General features: G+C 36.9%; 1 protein-coding gene across 1 annotated transcript; it reads left to right on the top strand.

Moving 5' to 3' along the window:
• The first annotated feature begins 3,190 nt into the window (after positions 1-3,190).
• Positions 3,191-18,370, top strand: LOC102787494 (desmoglein-2.1-like). The gene is made up of 14 exons (XM_006781094.3): positions 3,191-3,313; positions 6,213-6,341; positions 7,012-7,167; positions 8,899-9,040; positions 9,534-9,697; positions 10,378-10,512; positions 11,036-11,221; positions 13,149-13,543; positions 13,626-13,768; positions 13,874-14,095; positions 14,363-14,605; positions 15,155-15,288; positions 15,433-15,696; positions 15,941-18,370. Exons 1-14 carry the CDS (start codon positions 3,269-3,271, stop codon positions 16,949-16,951), a joined length of 3,369 nt encoding a protein of 1,122 aa, XP_006781157.2. The 5' UTR covers positions 3,191-3,268; the 3' UTR covers positions 16,952-18,370.
• Positions 18,371-18,684: the final 314 nt, after the last annotated feature.

Raw genomic sequence — 18,684 nt, forward strand, 5'->3', positions numbered from 1 at the left:
GTGTGCAGTCTTCAAAAAAATGCAGTGGCATCTTTTAACTTTACTAACTTTACTTTAACACTTAGTTAAAGTAAAGTTAAGTATAAGTATATATATATTTATATGTATATATATATATATATATATATATATATATATATTTATGCATACTCCTTTACTTGAGAGTGCTTTACTCTGCATAGCCAAATACCTATATCTCAATACTCGCTGGTTGAAATTTGTACCTAGTCATCTTGTTCCTGTTGTCAAAATTACAACCTTCAGGCAAAACTGTAAAAGCTTTAACACGAACATACGATAAACTACAAATCTATTCACTGACAATCTACAAACACTGTGAAACTTCCTGGAACAGGACGTGAGAACACTGAATCTGGTCGACTGGCCCCTCCCTGTGTTTTGACAAAAACAATCTAACCATGCCAAAAACTCTTCTTCAGCTGCTTTTATTTCTGTATTCTGCAGCACACTTTTTTCCCTACCTAAACCAATCCAAATTGCCAACGGCAGTAGCTGCCCTAAGATAGAAACTCAGTGCCCTTAAAAACTGGTTTTGTAGCATGATGACTCATAGAGACACACCTGTTTTGAAGTGGAAAAACACCACACCTTTCCTGACTATGACAGTCTTGGACGGTTCCAAACACGTTGATTATGGAGTTCCACAGAATTTCTCTCCCATTTCAGTTGCTTTTTCCATTAGATAAATATCAGAAGTAAAAAAATTGCATGTTCTCCCTGCACTTGTATGGGATTTGCTCCTTCCCTCCCTTGTCTTAAGCCATGTTTTGAGTTAACTGGCGATTCCGAATTAGTTAATCATATGAGCTAGATGAAGAAGTAAAATGTACAGAAGGAAGTGCTATCCAAATGTATCGGTAAAGTCTGGCTTGTAGTCTGGAGTGCTTTGGGTGATTACTAAGACTAGAAAAATGCTATTACCTGAGCTATAGACGATGCTATACATTGTGTGAATATATCAACACAACTCTGCCTGTTGGAAGAAGCCAGGAGGTTATCTTCAGGCTGTAGCACTTTACACAAACAAACCATATCTATGGTGAATATATGACAATAGAACACAGGCTTAAAATAAAAACAAGGATTAACAAGGTTCACACTCAACAAAGGCCAGTATAAACTAACAGAAGAAATCCAAATCATGAGCGGGAAATACTCATGGCAGCATATAAGGATATATATCTGAGTGCCCAAAAAAAGGTATATACCTAAAAAAAAAAAAAAAAGAACCCTAACCAAAAAAAATGACATACATGTTTAGACTATATGACTTGTCTGGGTGTGGCACACATTATCAAACCCAACAGTGAGCACTGTTGTTCTTTGCTTAATATTTTCATCCAACAAATTCAGGGTTGCTTTAAAATCATGTATTTTGTTCTAATCTTTTCGACACATTCATTAATTTGGGCCTGGATAAACTATAAAAACGATGTTCTTCAGTCTGACAAGAACTACTGGTAAGCCTTTACATTCATCAAATGAGCAACTTGATTTCAGTCCAATGATAAAAAAATCACCCTTCATCTATGTCTGAATCCAAATTTCAAAGTGAAAAGAGAGATAAATAAAATCCCAATCATACAAAAATGGCATCAGAAATATACACAATCTCTTTTAAAATCAGCTGAAATCTTGAAGTTTATAAATGGTTCCCCAACTACCAATGACTTGGTAGTAGAGCAGGTCATCCACTGATCCCGGCTGCTCCTTCTGTGATGCGTCAATCGAAGGATGCATGCAAGCATAGATTAAAAAAGAGGAAAGTTGTAGAAAAGTGCTGCTGAACCAGACCATTTACCATTTATTTAAAAACAAATAGTTCATAGTATGGACAGACCCTTTCTTTAGAGAGGATTTTATTTTCAAAAAGAATTTCACACTTTGACTGGTAAACCCACAGAAAAAACTCTTTCAAACTTGAATGTGAAAAGTCTAAGAAATCATGAATAATTAATGTAAGTGTGTACAGTGAATTAAATCTGCTTTCTTTCAGAAGGGTCTCTCTTCTCATGGTGAAAAAAATAAACAAATTTTTAAAAATCAGACTGCATGGAACCTTGGTTAACACTTTCCAAGTTCACTATATTGACATATTAAGGAAAACAACATATAATACATAGATACAAATAAATACTTTAAATTAATAAACTGTGGCTGAAGTGAAAATTACCTGGATTACTGACCCAGTGTTTTCTGTTTACACAATTTTGAGTCTATTTTATTCATTATTATCTTCTCTGTGTGTGTTTTCTATTTTCTAGTTCAGTTTGCTTGCGCTCTTGAGTTTATAAGTATTTCTAGTTTACGTCTCCCAGTTAAGTCAGTCCTGTCTTTAGGTTTGTTTGTCTCGTCCTTTTTGTCTGTCTCCCTCCGTTCAGTGTCGCAATCTCCTTCTCAAACTTCACCTGCTCTGGAGCAGGTATAGAATTACATCTGTTGATCTCTGACAACTGACCAGTCTCTTTGGAAAAAAGTGCCATCATTGCTGAAAGACCCCTCAAACCTATGATAGCAATAAGTTATGAAGGTGTCGACTATATCAGTGTCATATTGATAAGTCTGTTAACTTACACATAGGCCAAAAATAGTAGCTCTTTTCTGTTCTTGACCAAAGCACGCAAACATTCGAACAGGTTTTTAATACTAAACTACTGTCCAACATTTTTATTATTAATAATTTTATTATTTATTACAGACATTTATAAGGCTACAAAGTTTTATCTGCCCTTGAAAAATTAGTCTTTCTGCTGGCACAACACTTATTTATAGTTGCGAATGGCCACATGCTGCCAACGTCAACTCTGTCATGTAAATGCTTAGAATGAAACCTGGGTTAACTTAGCATGTTGTTATCCAGCTACATGTAACAGTTGATTGCTGATGTTGTGATAAGTGAATCCAGATAATGCTGGCATTAAAGTTACCTTGGGTATGTAAACATGCTTCATCTTACAAGGCCCTGGCTTTGCCCTCACTTCACACACTTACACAGTAGTCTTTACATGAACAGTCATGTAAAAGATCGACTATCTATTTTTTCTAGATTTTGATGCTGTGGGTGTGTGTGTGTGTGTGTGTCATTGTGTATTTGAGCGAGAGAGAGGGAGAAAGAGTCCCTCCTCCTTGATAAGCTCTGTGATAAGCCACCTCATCTCATTTCAGCTGGCACATTCAGGAAGCATAGCCTCCAGAACTCTGACGGTTCACTTGATCAGATAACATTCGTTTGGAGTTTTCCCCGATCATGACTCGGGCTTCTTTTCCAGTGTTTGTGTTGCTGGTGTTTGCGGTGAGTTCAGTGCTTTTTTTAATTTAAAAAGTAAAGAAGAAGACAAAAAAGAAAAAGCTATTTCACCACTTAACCAAACTGGTTTTGAAATGTCTTTGTTTATTTTTTGTTATCTGAATTCTGGAAGATGTTTCAGCAAATGATAGTAGTTATAACTAGGTGTAATTGAAAATGTTTAGCCATTATTGCATACACATCGTTTACTTAGAAGTGTGAGGGCACTCCCTTCTCTGGAAGCTTGAAGTATTCCATGTGAATTTTTTCTCTAGATGGAGTGATTGGGTGTGTTTCTCCTGTGATGCCAATACTTTACCAGCTAGAAAGCTGTTTACCGACTTACGTTAGATTAACTGGTGATTCCAATTTCAAAAAATTAGATTAGAAAATGTAAAGGTCGAGCCGTTTACATTAAAGTTACTTTCAGCTCCTTTCCATTTAGATTAATGAGAGGTATGATATACAAGGGTGTATGCGATGAAGTGTGCTGGTGTTGTTCCTATTATTTACTGCCATTGGTCAGTTGTGATGCTGATCCTGGACCAGTATTATAATGACAATATAGTTTTTAAAAACTATCACTAATAAACCAACATTAATAACATACAATGCAATGATAAGCCTGAACTAGCATTATTTTCATATCACAGGAACAACACAAACACGAGGATATCAGATATCAGATACACTTGAAATGGGTTTTTTTTTCTAGTTTTGGTTTCATTATCTTTTCGATGTCTGTTCAGGTTTCCTTGTCTGTCTCTCTGTTTAACCATTTAACATTACTTTAATGTTTTGACACTTTTGACACTCATATTGTTAATTGTGTAGTTTTGCTCATATCGGAGGCAATACAAGTGATACACCTTTAGTGGTAAATGTATAGAAATGGTGAAGTTAGTAATTCTGAATAATCTCAATTGTACACAGTATTGGAGCCTTAACATACAGTTAAGGCTAGAAAGTCTGGAACAGAGGGGTGAACAGTGAGTGTACATAAACATGAAATCAGAGTGAAGCTGTATAGGAAGCAGGGTATAGAAGCCAAACTCAGTCACCACAGTTTGGCACAGCTTGATGTTGATAAAATACAGTAGTTTAGGCTACAGCTCACTAACCTGTATAATCATCATGGTGGCAGTGACATTTACACAAGTCTGTGTAAATGTGAGAACAAAAATAAACTATATCAATATAAAACTGGGTTCTAAGAGTGCTGACATATATGTCATTAATATGTCCCTGACAAATTTGAGGAGCTAGAAAAGTGAAGAACAAAAAATAATCCAGCCAGCCTAAAAAAAATATGTGCTGTACATGTACAGCATCTTAAAGCTATGTCTAAAGAAGTAAGAAAAACTCAAGAAAAAACTGACGCAGGGCTTAGGAGAAGAATCTCACACTCCATTTGGTCCATCTATTGGTCACTGAAGCCTTTTCAGAAATGGTCCTAGTGGAAGGGTGGCTGTTAACAAGGCATTCTTAAAATAGGAAAACAGGGAGAAAAGGCTGAGGTATTCCAAGTTACACAAGGAATTAAGTAAATATCAGTGCTAACAGGTCTTATGGAATAAGGAATCTACATTTGAAAATTCTGTCTTAAATCTTTGTATGTACAGAGGAGGTCAGGAGAGAAGCAGAACAGCGAGTGTCTACAGCCATGGTTAAACATGGTGGAAATTCTTGTCAAAATTGATGGAACTATGAAAACAGAACAGAAGTATAGCCAGGACCATCTGAGTGGCTTCATTTTTCTGTATAACAGTTATATTGTATCATTTTAGTGTACTGTCAGTACACTAAAATGATACGTGGATAGAAAAACCCACAGTGAATGATAAAATAATTGCCAGAAAAGTCAACTTTTTTGGAAAGTTGGAGAAATGGAGAGTTTATTGAATCATCTGACAAAACTGTTTAAATATTAATAAGATTTTAACTTTCATATGTGACTTTTAATTTGTATTGTATTTACTACAGCTGGCATTTTCTAAAATTACTTAAAGTGTGTTGTGCTACTTGTTTAGGTTTTTCAGGGGGGAAAAAATCTAACTGATAATGTAGAAGTTTTGAAACTCACAAAAACTGTATGTATCAAATATGTCACACTAGGTATTAAGAGGTTAGAGACTTCTTGACAGAGAATGAGACAAAAGGCAGTTAGCAGGCAAAAGAGACAAGCATTGTTCTTGAAAACTACTTAAATTACAAGAAAGTTTGCCTAAGAAAGTTAAAGAATAAAGGTGGTCATACTAAATATTAATTTGATTGGTTAGAATCGAACAAACTCTAATTTTGCCCTAAATGCTATTGTCACGGTCTGCGGTGGCAGATCGTGTGAAGTGGAAAGAGAGTGGACCCAAATTAAAACTAACCGGGGCAAAACTAAACATGAGAGCAGATGAACTGATGATCCGACGAGGGACGAAGGGAAACTCACTCAATAAATACACAGCAGGATGATCAGGGAAGTGGAGGCAGCTGTGGAACGAGGAACCAATCAGACTTAACCAGACAAAATAAAACAGGAAACACAACACAGCGACAGAGAGCGAGGGAGGCGTGACAAGCTGGGTGGAACACATGAGACAGACAACTAGGACACAAAAAGGACGAGACTAAACGAACAAGAAACTAAGAACTATTCATATCAGGAAGCGAGGAAGCACCAGCAAATAGGATGACAAATCACTACAATAAAAGTAAACAAGGTCAAAAATGCCCAAAACATAAACGCTGGGTCACAGACACTAAAGCTATTATGTAAGAGTATTGAAGGGTTTTTTTGTTTTTAAATATTTCTTCCAAGATCTCCCATGTAAAGATATTTAACACAATTTAGCACCAGATTTTCAGTTAAGTAAGATTTCATGCTGACGTAATAACATCTGTTGTGTTATAGCTCCAAGCTCTTGCTGTGGAGAATCACAACTCTGGATACAGTTTGGTAAGAAAAAGAAGAGAATGGGTTCTTCCTCCAAAGCCTCTTAAGGAAAATTTCGATTACACTAAAGAGAAGTCGATCGCTAAGGTAAGTCACTGATACTTAATTTTACTTTAATTCTGTCTCCTGATTATTAAGCATAAATGCCTGTCATAAACAAAAAATACCCATGTAACAGTGAAGTAATTCAATGTTTAACCATGACTTTTTAGTGCCACCAAGATGGTTTTTCTTCAGGTATCGCCTAACCTTTTCTGAAACATTTTATGTTATAGATAAAGCATCAACTGTAAGAAACCACTGAAAAATAGCATTAGCCCATTGTTTTCTTGCTTGCTGACAGTGATTTCAAATGCATTCAGATTATTATTTGAAAGTTATGCAACCAAAAACATATATAAGAGAACACTGAAGAATTGTAATAAACTTTAACCTCTCTTTCTTAATTTCTTTACTTTCTTTCTTTTATTTCCTTATTATATTATTTAATTTAGTTTAGTTAGTTCCTGTCTTGGAGCACCTGTGACCCCCTAATTTCCTTTATGTATTGAAATATTTTGATTTTGATGATTAGCATACTGTTTAAAAATGTTTTATTATTTGACAATTTAACACCACCAGCTGTAAGAATATGAATAAATCAGTTTCACACATGATAAGAATTCATGTTAAAAACAAATTATTTAAAGAAATAGACAACTTCAGTTTTTTGGTGCATATGTGGTGAAATAATGAAGTCTTCCACCTTGTGTTTCAGATTCGATCCGATCGTCAGGTTGGCTCAAATCTTCGCTACTCCCTGGAAGGTGTTGGGGCAAACAAATATCCTTTCCATGTCTTTGTGGTTGACCCGAATACTGGTGATGTTAGTGTCACTAAAGTGCTTGACAGGGAAGAGATCGCTATTTACAACGTGAGTCCTCCTGTAGTTCTTCTTTGGTATTGAATAAGATTCAACAGCTGTCCTCAATACATTAAATATTAAGATAATTCAAAATGGACTGCCATTTATATACGCCTTTCCTAGTCTTAATGACCACCTCAGACTATAAAAAACATTAAGCAATACATTCATACAGTGCTTTAGTCTACATAGTTTAAGAATTATCTACAGCTGTGGTGGACGTTTACAAATACTCATCATTGGAATGAATATCATGGTAATTTTGGGCCATTTCTTTGACCTCTTCTTTTTATGTACTCATGTGGTACATGTATTTTTGACTTTTGCTGCCATGATGCCAGGTCTCTCTTGGAAATGAGATTTTTTTTTACCTGGTTAAATAAAAGACTAAAAAAAATCCAATGTCAATCATTTTTCCAAATGATTGTACAGCATTTTGGCTGTACAATCATTGTACAGGCTGACTGACTCATTAACTTCTCGTTAGTGAGTTAGTCATGATTGACTACAACTGGTAGTTTCTCTTTAACAGCATAAAAAGGATTTTTTTGAACCACTCACTGGATTCACTAAGAACTCAGAACAATGGTAAAGTCCAAGGAACTTAGTGAATAACTGAGGAGGGGAATTGCAGATCTACAAAAGTTAGGAAGGTCACCTCTCACCACTCTTAAACAACTACAGATTCCAAGATCATCATCAAAATAATTATATACAAGTACAAGTTTTTGGATATGCCACCACTTTGCCAAGTTCTGGAAGAAGATCCAAGCTGTTACCCTCAGATGAAAGGACATTGGTTCAGATGTTCAGGAACAATCCAGGAACCTCTAACACTCAAGCCTGCCATAAACTGGGAACTGCTGGAACACCAGAGTCACTGTGCACAGTGAAGTGAGTTTTACATCACCATGGACTGAGAGGGTGCTGACCAAGAATGAAGCTCCTGCTCCAAAATCTACGACTTCAAAGTTTGACTCAGATTTACATCTACCCACATGATCAAGCCAAAATTGCGTTTTATTGCTCAGACGAGACAAAGATTAGGCTATTCGGTCTTTCAAGCCCAGAAAACCCTGTACCAGCTTTTCAGCATGGTGATGATTGCACCATGTTCTGGAACTATTTGCTCCCAGTGCTGCTGATACATTGCACAAATGAATGGAATAATAAAGAAGAAAGACTAACTTCAAAGTCTTCATTTTCACTTCAAATCATCAGTAAGGATGAAGCTTGGGCACAACTGGGTCTTCCGAACAGCCACTGATTTCTGAAAATGTGTGGACTGTGCTTAAAAGCCTGTATATATAATTGGGACCACTTCAAAGAAATAATTAAAAGTTCCAAACTACCATGGCACTCATGCCAATGATGAATGTATGTAAACATGTGACCACAGCTGTCGACCATATCAATGGCCAATTAGAAACATGTTAAAGGTTACATGATACCATTTTCAGTCATAGTTGTGTAAAGAAAGATGAAGTGATGGCATTTTATAGAAAAGAAGAAAGACCAATTTTTCCATGATAATATAACGCTTTACAAAGATATTTTTTCTTTTGCTCACTGTAATATATAGTATTTGCTCTGATACTAAATTGGTTTCACTAACCTTTGTCACCTAAACTTGTAAAATGCACCTTTACTGGTGGTTAATCCACACTGCAAGGCGTTGTAGTTTATGTCAAGCTAAATAACGAACAACAATGGTTACATTTTTATCTACTACTCTTTCAGTTGTCTGGTGTTGCTACGTACAAAAATCACACAATTGCAGAAAAAAAAATTGACTTACGGATCAAGGTTGTAGATGAGAATGACAACTCTCCAGTATTTCCAGATGTTGAACCTGTTGGAGTAGATGAGCTCAGTCCTAGAGGTCAGTGGTGTGAATCTCATTCAAATTTGTAATGGTAGTGAGTGGTGTAAAACTAAATGATTGAATTATAAATTAAACAAAAAGGATTTTGATTTTTCTAATAGTGTTTGTGTAATTGAGTGATCAAATTGCTTAAGTCTTTCCAATGAGCTGCTGGAGGTTACAGACAGCCTGCGTTCTGCAGTTCATGTTATTTCACTATTATTATTATTTTATATTTATTTATTGTCTAATCTTGTAAATAACAATTTTCTGTTAACATTTGCTCATTATGTAAATAGCATTATTTGGCACACAACAGTTAGGAGCTCTTCTTGACAAGTTTGTATCATTGTTTTAAAACCAGGGCAGGACACTGAACAATATCAATATGGAGATCAGAATGTCTGTTTTTCTCATGTACAGTGTCAATGAATGTGAAATTAATTTTTGTTTAAAATTTAAAATTCTAATTAAATTGAGTTTTGTTTTGTTTTTTCATTTAATGCTACAGCTACCTTGGTTACGACAGTCACTGCATCTGATGCTGATGAACCAGGAAATCCCAATTCTCAGATTGCTTATAGCATCATAGGTCAGAATCCAGCGGAAGATATGTTCTACATAGACAGACAAAGTGGATCCATCTTTGTTAAAAAGCCTGTTCTGGACAGAGAGGTATGAACTATACTAACAGTGTTCAGTTTAGACTGTATGTTTGACTATGTGATTCAAGAAAGTTCTTTTAATAAGATGGGATAGTGGTGAGATATATAACCACTATATATGGCTATATATAGTGGGGGGGGGGGGGGGGGGGGGTAACTATTTATCAGAAGAAAAAAAAATTATACACCAGCGCATATAGTAAAAGAGATCAGTGGCAGCTGAAGGGGCAGGTGGAACAGTAAACCACAGTCCTCGATACAATTGAGCTTGCTGTTTTATTTTGTGTTTCGACGGCCTGTCATATTCATTCCTCGATCTCTGTGTCCTCAGAATGGGCCGTTAGAGCCATTATTATGGAACAAGCTTACCAAACCAGAGCAAACATCCAAGGGCAAATATTCTGGATACAGTAAAGGCAGAGGGTCCTTGTTACCCTATTTAACAAATCTGTTAACCTTTTGACCATTCCATAAATAAAATTCTCTATTGTGTTTGTGTTAATGAAACTCAAATCATTTAACCAAGTAATTACAAGATAACAATGATTATTTTCATTCAGTCCATTCAGTTAGATACTATGACAAAAATGATGAATGAAACATCTTGATAACATCCCAAGTCTCTGTTCTAACTCCAGTATTGTACAAACTTATTTGTTTAATGACTATTTTGATGTCTTTTAATTTCAGACATGTAGTAAGTACATTCTGACGATAAAAGGTCAAGATCGAAATGGAGATCCAGAGGGAAACACCGGAACTACCACTATTACCATAAATATCCTTGATGTAAATGACAATGCTCCCAGACTGGAAAAAGTTGAGGTACCTCTCTTCTTTACATTTCTCTGTATTAACATATACAGTAGGGGAAATATTTATTTGACCACCTGCTGAATTTGTGATTTTGCCACATAGAGAGAAAAGTATTCATTTTTAACATGGTTTCATTTTAATGGGAGAGGCAAAATATCAACCAAAAATCCAGAAAAACATAGAATTATGAATTGATTTATAATAATAATAATAATACATTTTATTTATAGGCACCTTTCAGACCCTCAAGGTCACCTTACAATAACATGTGAACAATAGCCAATTGCATGTCATTGCGTGAAATAACTATTTCATTGGCTGAAATCAAAAAGTTATTTCAAATGGCACAGAAAACAAATAATGTGCAGGATAGGACTGACAGAACAGACTGAGGAGGCTCACACAACATGAGTGAGGATGTGACCAAGAACAGAGTGGCACAGACAGTATATACACAGGAGGACATTAGGGCAAAGTGAACACACCCGGACACAGCTGAACTCTAATTTCATGTTATGCGTTTCACTTACAGTATGAAGGAAGCATTGAGGAGAACACAGAAGGTGTGGAGGTAATGAGAATCAAAGCAGAGGACCTGGATCTAAAAGGCACAGACAACTGGGAAGCTGTGTTTGATATTGTCAAAGGCAATGAGGCTGGGTATTTCAGCATTAAAACAGACCCCAACACCAATGAAGGCATCTTAATGCTTGACAAGGTACAGCCTTTTTAATTAAGAAGAAATTATGTGCTGTTACTCAGCTTTTTTACTATCTGGCAGATGCAAAGTCAAACTTTGTGGCAAATGGCCCTCTTATGAATGAGGTAAGGATCAGAACCTTGATCACTGCATGGTGATGATTGTTTCCTATGGTTGACTATGCTGCCATTCACAAGAGTGCTATTCACATATATGAAGATTTGTTTTACTTTGGTTTCAATGAACCTGTGGCCATTAGATGGCCACTAATTTAATTTTAAAGAAACACCGTTACAAACTTGATCATACACATGATTAAACATAAAAAATGTAATCAAATAACAAAGAGACAAATGCACTGGTCCTTTAGTAATTTAGTTAGGAAACAAAAGTGAAGTGTGAATTGCTATTAAAAATACCACTCACCCCAACTCACCCTGACTACCCCTAGGGGCACACTGGCATTGCAAATTGCAAATTAGGAGATTTAAATGTCTTTAGTTTATAATTAGTTATTCAATTTTTAAAATTTAAACTGTATATAAGAAAACATTTTGCTTTGAATTTTGCAAATCCTAATCTGGCTAGTAGATGGGGACCAGTGTTGGGTCAACTCTAAAAAGAAATTACGTATTACACATTACTGTTACCTTTTTTTTTTAAGTAATGCAGCATGTTACTTCGTAACCCAACTTGTTACATTACTTGTGTTACTCTGTAACATATACTGAAATGCATTTCCCTGCAATTACCTAATAATGATGTTATAATCCTCTAAACTTAATAATGAAAAACAGAACTATCTGAGCTAAAAATATAAACCAGAGGCTAGAGTGCCACACACTGACACAAATATGTATCCTAACGAGAACACATACTTTGCTTCTTTTGATGTCACATATGAACACAAAAATGATAACAAATTGCAAAGCTGAATGTCACCCCAAAGAGACATTAAAGTGAATGCCACAGTGATTCTACTTTAGAAACATAAACATGTAATAATAATTTCTTTTGTTTCCTGCTGAAGATCAACCTGACCTGGTGTCAGCATATGCTATGCTTTAACATCACTCATGATTCTTTGTTAGCTTTGTTTTTGCATGCTGTCTGTGGAGATGCTTGCAAAAAGAAAATGTTGTATTAGGAGTGTAATGTAGTTGTTTCTGTTCTAGATGCAGTTTGTACATTACCAGCGTGCTCTTGTTGTTTCAGGCAATTAAAATAAGAGTAGCATCCAAAGTTCCAAAAATACACAGGAAGCAAAAGATATTCGGGGGCTTTTTTGCTTTGTTTTTTTCAGCTTTGTTTTTTTGTTGTTGTTGTTCTATCTAACTGTCGTTCAGATAACTGATGCACCTCTGTAATGCAAGTAACAGCATTATTGTAGCTGTATGTAAATTATTGAATTTAGTACAATAACACATTTCATTACTTTGTTACAGAGTTATATAATGTCATTACAATAATATGTTACTTTGGAACGCATTACACCCTACAATGTGAACTTAGACTCAAAGTATTCCAAAATTTGATAAGTGTCTCTTATCGATAAAGCTCGGAGTCGTTAATTTTTGCCTTCCAATATTTTAAGCTGTCATTGACTTGCTTATTCAGCTTGCATCAAGTCCCTGTAGTACTTGGCTGGAAGACAAAACTATTACCACTGTATGAGGTTTACTGGCCATTGCTATATGACTACTGCCCATTACTTTAACAATTTTTTTCAGAACATTCATAACACATAGCACAGGAGCATAATTTTGCAGGTTAGTTTATATAAAATCAATAATACCTTTTGTTTTACAATAAGCAAAAATGTATCAACAATAGCAACAGTCCAATTATAGATGCATATAAAACACTGTATTGTTTCTTATGTGTCATCAATCATTTTAATTATTTTTTGAGCTAAAAGATATGTTCTTGTATCTGTCCTTTACAGGCTGTGGATTATGAGGATATAAAGACCCTTGAACTAGGCTTAGCCGTCAGGAACAAGAATCCATTAGTTGTAAGTGGAGGCAGTGGAGCAAGTGTATCATTTGGAGGCGGTGGAGGCGGTGGAGGCGGTGGTGGTGCCAGTGGTGCCAGTGGTGCCAGTGGTGCCAGTGGTGCCAGTGGTGCCAGTGGAGCAAGTGGAGCAAGTGGCGGAAGCGGTGGAAGATTAACTTATCCTATCAAAATCAATGTGAAGAACCAGCCGGAGGGGCCACGATTTGATCCTAAAATCAAAGCTATTCCCGTCTCAGAGGGAGGGAAATCCTTTAACATTAAAAATGTTATTGCAAGCTACCCTGCAAAAGATGGGGATACTGGACAACCAGCTAAGGCAGTCAAGTCAGTCCACATACACATGTGTCAGCTTCTCTTTCTGTGCACAACAATAGTGATACTCATAACTGGTCTATTTCTGCTGTAGATATGCCAAAGGCTCAGACCCTGACAACTGGCTAACGATTGACCCAGAGACAGCTGAGATCAAACTGAACAAGATGCCTGACAGGGAATCTCCATACCTGGTCAATGGGACATATACTGCCAAAATACTCTGCATTTCAGATGGTACGGCATGAATGTCGAAGAACTCTCTGGAGAAATATCAATGCAAAAGCAAAAAAAAAAGAAAATACTGGATTATATATGTTTGTTTCTGGTTTTACACCACAGACATGCCTGGTAAAACAGCCACTGGTACGATAGCCATCCAAGTGGAAGATTATAATGACCACTGCCCCACCCTGACCAGCAATTTCCAGACTCTGTGCAGCACAGCAAATGCTGTAATTGTGAATGCCAATGATAAAGACGCATATCCTAATGGCCCCCCTTTTCGCTTTGAGATTATCCCAGAAAACACAAAAGGGAAATGGAACGTGGAGCGTCTAAATGGTGAGATCATGATTTCAGTTGTTTGTTTTTTTGTTTGTTTGTTTTTTTAGATATAGTAGTTAAATAAAGAAAACAATGACAAAAGACAAAAAAAGGTCAATACACCAAAGTTTTGTTGTTGCTGTTGTTTGCTTTGTTTGTTTTACAAATTTTAAAATTTTATTTTGAGATAAAAATGTGGATTACAATCTGTCATATACACTCTAAGACTAAATCTATGAGTAATGCATATACATACTTATTTCACATTTTTCTGGTTTCTGACAGACACTACAGCTATCTTGCGGTCTCAGGAGGCTTTTTGGCCTGGTGTTTATGAAGTGGAATTTGTGGTGAAGGATCAGCAGGGACACGCCTGCCCTGAACCTCAGAGAATGACGGTCCAAGTTTGTACCTGCGAGGATGGAGTTGTGTGTGGAAACCAAGGCAGCAATGGTCGTGTTAGCAAAACAACATCATTAGGACCTGCGGGCATTGGGCTAATACTAGCGGGCCTACTACTGCTCTTGAGTAAGCATTATGTGATTATTTTATTTGAGAATTTTGATAAGATAAAAAAGGACAATGAAAGAAATATACTGATACTCGAACCATAACAAAATGTAACTCTCTTACCTAGAAATTTAAATAAAAAACTTACTGACTATTTTATAGGTAGACTTGGTCAGCTTTTAATTATATAAATATATAATCAGCCAATGACATCATAACACCATCTATAGGGAATCTATGGAGAATAAAGGCAGGTTAGGAAAAGAGGCATAAACTGGTACTAGCAGGGTTTACCTAATAAACCCTGTGTCTCTCCCAATAGGAAATACATAGCCAAAAGTAATTACAGACCAAACTATTCTACACTTGCTACCAATAACTACAAAAATTAAACAGATTAGACTTTTGTAACAATTTAAAATCCCCCAAAGCTTACCAAAGCGTAAAGGAATCCCAGTAATTACATCTATTTTCGGGATTTTACACATTCTGAAAAACTGTTGCTCCTTCTTTTGACCTCACACCACATTTGTAGCTTTAACTTTAAATAAAACATTTTTTTTACAGTCATTCCTCTGCTACTGTTCTTCTGCCTATGTGGATCTGCTAAACAGTTTCCAGACCTCTTTAGTGACATGCCTGACTTTGAGACCAAGTCACACCTTATTGACTACCGCACCGAAGGGCCGGGAGAAAAAACGGTGAGACTGCAACTACCTTAAGTGTTGAAAACGGGAATAATCTCGGCATCGATGATGATGTCTTTGTGAAAGCTCCATCAAAGTGATTTTTAATCACAATAAAAAAAACTGTTCACTGTTCTAACAATTGTATGACTTTTATAGGAAGGGCCACTACTTCTGACTACTGGCACAGTTAAAAATGGAGCAATGGCACCAGCGGGAAGTTTTGATTATGAGCCATCTCTCACTGACATTAATGGGATGAAATTTGGCGCCTCTCATGGTGGTTTTTCAACTGACTACAGACAAGAAATGAGGGGTTTCAATAATTTCCATTCAGAGTTTGAGACCAGAGAATCAAGGCAAGGTGGATTTTTTGATAGCATGGCCCTGCCACGTCACTTCCTGGCACAGTATTACTCTCAGGTGAGAAATTAGCTGACAACTAAATGGACAACTAAATCCAATTAAATGGAAAGTTTTAACACTAAATGTGATATGTAGTAGCTTTACTAATGATGTTAGGTGAACACACGTGTTAATGTTGCAACTAATAATGTTTATGTGGATATTATTCACTTTTTATTGGCTGTCACTGTCGTCAATAAATATGTCTTTCGTTATTTTTAAAGTGTATTGATTTTTTTTATTGATTGATTTTTTTATACAGAAGACAGCCAGCGGAGAGGACAACCTTGGCGTGAAGGATGGTTTGTTGGTGTATGACTATGAGGGCCAAGGGTCCTCTGCTGGCTCAGTAGGCTGCTGCAGCATTTTGGAGTCAGACAATGACCTTCAGTTTCTTGATGACCTTGGACCAAAGTTTAAGACTCTTGCAGAGGTGTGCAGAGGCGAGACAATTTCTTGTGATGACAAACAAGTGCTACCCATTACCCCTAATGCCTACATCAATACTCAAACCTCAGTATCAAGTTCGATGAGTGCACAAAAGCTCTCCCCTCCACCCAAACTGGAGCCTGCCATCTCCAAAGTGGAGCAGAGTGTGGTCAGGAAGACAACGGAGCATTCTGAAATTGTAAAGGAAAGTACAGCCAAGGTGAAGGAAGAGATGAACACAATGACAAGAGGGTTGGCAAGTCAAGGCCAGATGCTCCTAATGCAGCAGCAGCAGCCTGTGTACTACACCACCACTCCTGTGTTGCAGCCAATGCATTATGTAGTCCAGCCACAGGTCCACAACACTGTGATGCTGGCTAAGGCACAAACCACCAACCTTCAAGGCATGGTACTGGTTAACAACACACAGTCTGGACCTGCCCAAGGAGTATTCGTTCAAGGGCAGACACTAATGTCCAGTGGACAAGCCCAGGGCCCCGCAATGGTGCTAGTGGAGAATGGTGACACCCATAGTTGGAGTGATGGCCTGATCCAAGCTGGGAGCTTGTCTGGGTCCCAGACCATGATGGTTGTCAAAGGCAAGGCCCCTTCAGGGTCAACGAAAGTGCTAAAGGGGAGCCAGGGTCGTCTTGTTCAGGGAAGTACTCTACTGTCAGCAGGGGTCTCAGGATCTAAGAAAGTGCTGACAGTTGGAGTGCCAACTATCACCAAAGAGCAGCTGGTTCAAGAGGGAGGTCTTTCAAAGAAGAGTGAGGTCTTTGGCTCTGAAAAGGTCATCTACAGCAGGAGCAGCCAATCTACTGCCTTAAAGGCAAATCAGTAGAGCATTCACTGTAGTGACCCACCTACTCGTTTTTAAGGTGACAAGAGAAAATCATTAAATGGCAGATGAATTCCTGGACAACAGACGACCCTTTTTAGTTTCAAAATAGTGTATTAATCTTGTGCTTTCAGTATTTTCATGGGAAGCCTGTAAGAGCAAACAGTGGTGGTGAAGGGTGGTGGCGTGTGTGTGTGTGGAGGGATATGCAGCTTGTGCAGCTTTTCCTGGTTGAAATGTAATCATTTCACAGATTAAAGGATACCGTTATTACATTTTAGTAGATGTTGCACTTTGAAATGTTGCTACTATCAAGCAAAACTTAGACCTGTGGGAATAATCAAACCATTCAGTAATCCATAATCTCCTTTGGATGGTGCATTTATGTCATTGAAGAGACCACTTTCACATTACTCATCACATCATAAAGCTGATAAATCAGAATGTGTTATTCAATTGGAATGAACTTTGCCTCTAAGAAGACAAGTGGACTCAAATCATGACAACAAAATGCTCACTACAATATCAGGACATCATCTTATCATGTAACTATCAACTTTACCTGCTCTTCTTTGTTCTCAAGTTAACACTGTATTATGTGTGTGGGTATAATTGATATCAACTGTTACATTCTCATGTTATATTTTAGGTCATCACTGCTCTCATTGTCTTGTTTTATTTTTATACCTATATACAATCTGTGTGTTTTTACACTAATAAAATAAAAACATTAAAGTCTTTTAGCTCATTAAATTTGATTGTTATTGCTCAGCCTAGACTGATGGGTACTGCAGAATGAACAACCCAATTTTGTGAACACAATAACTCAAGAATGATGTGATGTGGCATTTAGAAAACCATAGGTGCGTCTACTAAAAGTCTCAGACAAGTTCATATCTTGGCGACAGAGGTCAAGTTTTCTGAAAATCTTGCGAATTTAACAATTTGATAAAGACGTTATCTATAAGTTCCAAATAGATACCATAAGTTGCATCTGTTAAAACTCACAGATTTCATTTCTGAAAATCTGGTGCATGCTATAACTGAAGAAAAGTTATGATACCATAGGCATATCTACTAACAGTGAACTTGAATAATTTGGTGACCTTGACCTATATCAAAGGTCAAATAGACCTTTGACAGATACAATCATGTGTGGTCATATATACCATCATGCCAATGCAGGCAACAATACACTGTGATTACAAGAGCTTTCAAACATTCACGCAAGGCTTAATAAAATAGGTTTGCTTCTGGTGATATAGGTATTTCTGAGCTGACCCCCCAGTCAGAATTATTTTGAAATCTTTGGGGTTTTCTATTACATTGATAAGGATTTGTGGCTGCGTTGATATGTAAAATCTGGGGTGTTATGTGATTGTGAAGAATATTTTTGCCAATAAAAACATATAAAATTCTAAATTATGACCAGTGTTGTAGAGCATATACTTTACAGGGAATCGTGCCACCTTTCTGCTGGATGTGGTGAAGGGGCTGCTGTCCTGCTGCTTTCCAGCATCATCCAGCTCACCACAGCTGGCCAGCTTGAGGATTAAATTTAAACTGAAATTTTTGATTCAGTGTAAACCGTTTAGTGGGTTAGAACACACTGATTATTTTACATTGTCTAAGTTCTCAGTCTAAGACTGAAAGAAATTCATTCTAAGGAGCCAGCTGATCACCCGGTGACAAGCACGTGGGTTGATTACCACAGGTATGCATGGGAAGAAGGTGGA

The sequence above is a fragment of the Neolamprologus brichardi genome, chromosome 17, assembly GCF_056152115.1.
Source record: "Neolamprologus brichardi isolate AB-2024 chromosome 17, ASM5615211v1, whole genome shotgun sequence".
NCBI classification, from domain to species: Eukaryota; Metazoa; Chordata; class Actinopteri; order Cichliformes; family Cichlidae; genus Neolamprologus; species Neolamprologus brichardi.

What these genes read in the sequence shown, in the direction of transcription:
- LOC102787494 (XM_006781094.3), top strand. Translation starts at nt 3,269, where the DNA reads ATGACTCGGGCTTCTTTTCCAGTGTTTGTGTTGCTGGTGTTTGCG. An exon ending in CCAGACTGGAAAAAGTTGAG is followed by an intron (nt 10,513 to 11,035) that starts GTACCTCTCTTC and finishes TTTCACTTACAG; the next exon opens with TATGAAGGAAGCATTGAGGA. An exon ending in AAGGGCCGGGAGAAAAAACG is followed by an intron (nt 15,289 to 15,432) that starts GTGAGACTGCAA and finishes TGACTTTTATAG; the next exon opens with GAAGGGCCACTACTTCTGAC.